This window comes from Pongo pygmaeus, chromosome 20, assembly GCF_028885625.2.
Source record: "Pongo pygmaeus isolate AG05252 chromosome 20, NHGRI_mPonPyg2-v2.0_pri, whole genome shotgun sequence".
Lineage (NCBI taxonomy): Eukaryota > Metazoa > Chordata > Mammalia > Primates > Hominidae > Pongo > Pongo pygmaeus.
The window spans coordinates 52,760,188-52,763,909 of record NC_072393.2 but is presented as its reverse complement, the minus strand read 5'-3'; the positions used below and the strand labels follow the sequence as shown (position 1 = coordinate 52,763,909).

At 62.5% G+C, this 3,722-nt stretch overlaps 1 protein-coding gene across 4 annotated transcripts in view; it reads left to right on the top strand.

Moving 5' to 3' along the window:
• The first annotated feature begins 2,374 nt into the window (after positions 1-2,374).
• Positions 2,375-3,722, top strand: part of PRKD2 (protein kinase D2) — a 44,077-nt gene continuing 42,729 nt past the window's right edge. Inside the window, exons 1-2 of one of the 4 annotated variants that reach the window (XM_054466304.2) lie at positions 2,375-2,570; positions 2,955-3,359. In XM_054466304.2, coding sequence (XP_054322279.1) covers positions 3,120-3,359 — 240 coding nt within the window. In that variant the 5' untranslated portion in view covers positions 2,375-2,570; positions 2,955-3,119. Of the gene's footprint in view, positions 3,360-3,722 lie in introns of all 4 variants that reach the window. The other 3 variants (XM_054466303.2, XM_063658219.1, XM_063658220.1) reach the window with 3 other exon arrangements.

Genomic DNA, 3,722 nt, shown 5'->3' with positions numbered 1-3,722 from the left:
GATGGGTGACAGTGCCATCTGTTGAGGGTACTGGGGACTTTGGGGGAGGAGTGACAGGCTCTGCCTGGGTTGGGTGGAGTTTGGAGAGAGGGAATATGATGGGTTGGGGTTTTGTGGTAGGGCAGCAGGGGCCGGAGAGGGGCCCAGAGCTTGGGTGGGGTGTGGGTGGAGAACAGAAGTGGAGGCAGTGGACCAAATCTCCTTGTGCCCTTTCTTTCTGTCCCTAAGTGCTCCCTCCCCAGGGGTAGAGCTCTGAGGAGCAGATACTGTGATGACAGTCCAGCTGAAGCCTCAGCCCCGCCTGGGATGTGTGAGGGTGGTGGCGAGGCCAAAGGGCTGGTGCCCAGAGGACGTAAACCCCCTTCCTGTTCCCATCCCAGGCCCACAAGGAGCAGGGAGGGAAAGGCTGCACCTGCCAGTGGAGGATGATGGCTTTGGGGCACAAGCTGCAGGCTCCTCCATGCTGAGAGGAGGTGCCGCAGGTGCCCGAGCCCTCGTGGCTCATGTCCTGATGCGTCCCTCCTTTCCCTTCTCGGTGGTCCATGTCTACTGTACTGAGTGCTTTACATGGCATTTCACTGGGTCCACAGCCTTAAAAAGAGGGAGCAGGTGTCCACATGCTCCAGATGAGACGGAGGGGACCGCCGCTCCTGTCTCCAGGAGGAGGCTTCCACCACCTACCAGCCAGGCGTCCTTGGTAATCCTAGCACCACTGCCACAGGCCACTAATGCCCACTTCCTGGGTTGTAAAGGGCTGTGCCCCCAGTCCCCCAGCAGGCCCCACTGAACATACGAGAAAGGATGGAGGCCGCTGTCTGGACATTCGGGACGTGGCAGCGTTTTGCTGGGACAGTCATCTGCCCCTCAGGAGAAAGGGTGCAGGTGGGCAGGAGGCCCTTAGGTGACGCCAACAGGAGCCTGCGTGGGCTCCACGTGGTGTGCTCCCTGCCCATCCCTCTGGGCTCGATGCAGTTCCCCAGGTGGTGGTTTGGGTTTTCACTCCAGCCTCAGACTTCCTTCCTCAGCCCCAGCCCCCGGATGTGGTGACAGAATCGATACTGTACCGACCTCAGCTACCCCCAACGGCCGTACACCAGGAAGAGGGGCTCTTCTGGCAGCCCCCATCCCCAGCCAGCCCTGCCATTTCCAGTCCTGCCAGCATCCCAGCCAGACAGGTGGCCCTTCTCTTAGAGCTCAAACCTAGGCCTTGACTTGTCAATCAAAGGGGTGGGTGGGGCAGCTTCCCTCAAGCAACTTCACTCTGGGATCTTGGGCAAGACGTTTTGCTTCTCTGAGGCTTCAGCTTACCCTGTGTAAACTAAATGGTAGCCACTATTTGATTATTAGCTGGGGAGGAGAGATCAAGCCTGACCCCTGTAGCGGCTGGAGTTTTACAGCAGGGCCCACCCAGCACCCAGTAGGTCCTCACAGATACTTGCTGGGTGACTGAATGGGCGTGCCCACCCATCAAAGCCTGAGTGCTGGAGGTGGCCACCCCTTTCCGCATATTATCAGAGACAACCACCACTTACTGAATTGCTGCGTTTCCAGGCACCTGTATACCATGGCATCGGCTCCCACCATCCCATGTGGGGTCAGTCCTATTACAGTCCCAACAGATGGAGGGACTGAGGCTCACAGAGAAGCCACTCACCTAAAGTCACATGGGGAGAAAGACATGCACACGTACTCCACATCCCCAGGAGACACACTCTGCATCTATGAAGTGGTATGGGTGTGCTGTCCTCCCTCCGGGCAGCCCCACACTGTCCTAAGGCGGGGTTGGGGTGGGCGGGGGGATGGACCCTCCCCACCCACCCAGTTAGAGCCATGCACTTTGCCCAGCATAGCTGGAGACAGACCTAAGGCAAGCCCTTCCTACCCATCTGGAGGCCTCGGTCTTTCCATGTGTTAAATGGGCTGGGGCGGGGGGACGCTCTGCAGCACCCCCTTCCCTGGGCTGGGACGCGGCGGGGAGGGCAGGGGCGACGCTCGGAGAACAGAGAGGCCGAACTCAGGGAGCGGGCCGGGACCTGAAACCGATTTCCCACCCGTCCCCTGCCATGGGCGCCGGACGCCTGCCGGAGAGGGCTCCCCTCCTTTAAAGGGCCAGTGGCCTCCAAGCCCGACGCCCGGGACCGGCGGTGGGTGATAGTGTTTCCCCTCCCTGTCCGGCCGAGGGAAAAGTTAACTTTCCAGGCTTGGCTGTGTTCAGGGAAGGAACTGGTCTCGCCTGCCTGCCCTCCGTCTCTCACACCATCCCTGGTCCCGGACCCTGGAGGCGGAGGTCCAGCCCCCAACTCGGAGGCACCGGGCCCGCCCTCCTCTTCCGCCCCCGGCCCCTAGGCAGGCTCCGCCCCCTCTCGACGTCACCGAGGCCCGCGCCGATTGGTCGACTGCGCTGTCGCTCCGGACACTTCCTCCCGGGCCGCCGCCGCTGACTTAAACTTTGGAGGGGGAAAAAGAGCTACTGACGCCTGGCGACCCTCCCTGCCCCCACCCAACCCCGCTCCGGCAACGCCCCCTTCCTCACGGCTCCCGACCGAACTTTTCTCCAACTTCTGCGACTCGTGAGATTCCCTTCTACCCACTCCGGCCCTCGGGTCCCCTCTGCCCATCCCCGGGCCGGTCGGGTCCCTGCGAACCCCTTTATCTCTGGAATCCACTCGGTCCCCGACTCAGAGACTCCTGCCCTCCACCCCCAAGGTGAATTCCCCCGGGCCGCCTTTTGAGTGGGATCCTCTTTTTGGAGCACTGGATCCTGGGATTTCCCTCTGCCCCCTTCTCAATCCCTCCTCTAGGGAAGAGGCCTTTGAATCGCGGGCTCCCCTGATCCCTGTGACCCCGACCTACTAGATTTCCTCTCGGGCTTCTTGGAATCTCTCAATCGCTGGGACCTCCAAACCACTACTTTTCTCCTTTCTGATCTTACAGTGCCTTTCTCTCCTTCCCAGGACCCCGCCATCCTCAGGTCCCCTCCGCCTGCCAGATCTTTTCTCGGATCCCCGCTCTCCCACCACCTGCTCACGAGATCCCGCGGATCTAGAACCCAGGGTCCCCCGGGGCCCCCCGGCCGGGTCCCGGGTGGGCTCCAGGCAGCCGGTCCCAGGCCTCCCCCCATGGCCGCCGCCCCCTCTTATCCCGCCGGGCTCCCTGGCTCTCCCGGGCCGGGGTCTCCTCCGCCCCCCGGCGGCCTAGAGCTGCAGTCGCCACCACCGCTACTGCCCCAGATCCCGGCCCCGGGCTCCGGGGTCTCCTTTCACATCCAGATCGGGCTGACCCGCGAGTTCGTGCTGTTGCCCGCCGCCTCCGAGCTGGCTCATGTGAAGCAGCTGGCCTGTTCCATCGTGGACCAGAAGGTGAGGGCGCGGGCTCCCTGGATCCAGCTCGGGGAGAGGTTGAAGGAGAGGGCGCTGGCAGAGGGGTCTGGGGCCTGGTGTGCGGAAGAGGGAGGAAGGAGACCTGAGCTTTGGGTGATGGAGGGATAGGGGGCATTGCCCCCCTCCATTGCCCCTCTCCCCACCATCCCTTTGAGAGAGGACTGGGCAGGGGTGGGGTGCCCCAGAGGCCTCCCCAAATTTCATGTCCCTGCATGTCGTTGTTTTCTGCAGCAAACAGGGAGGAAGGGAGGGACCAGCCAGGTGTAGAGAGGGGAGGAAGGGGCAGCAGATGTCGGCGGACCTCCACGTCCAGGCCCATCCCGGGCCTCCCATTTGGTGGAA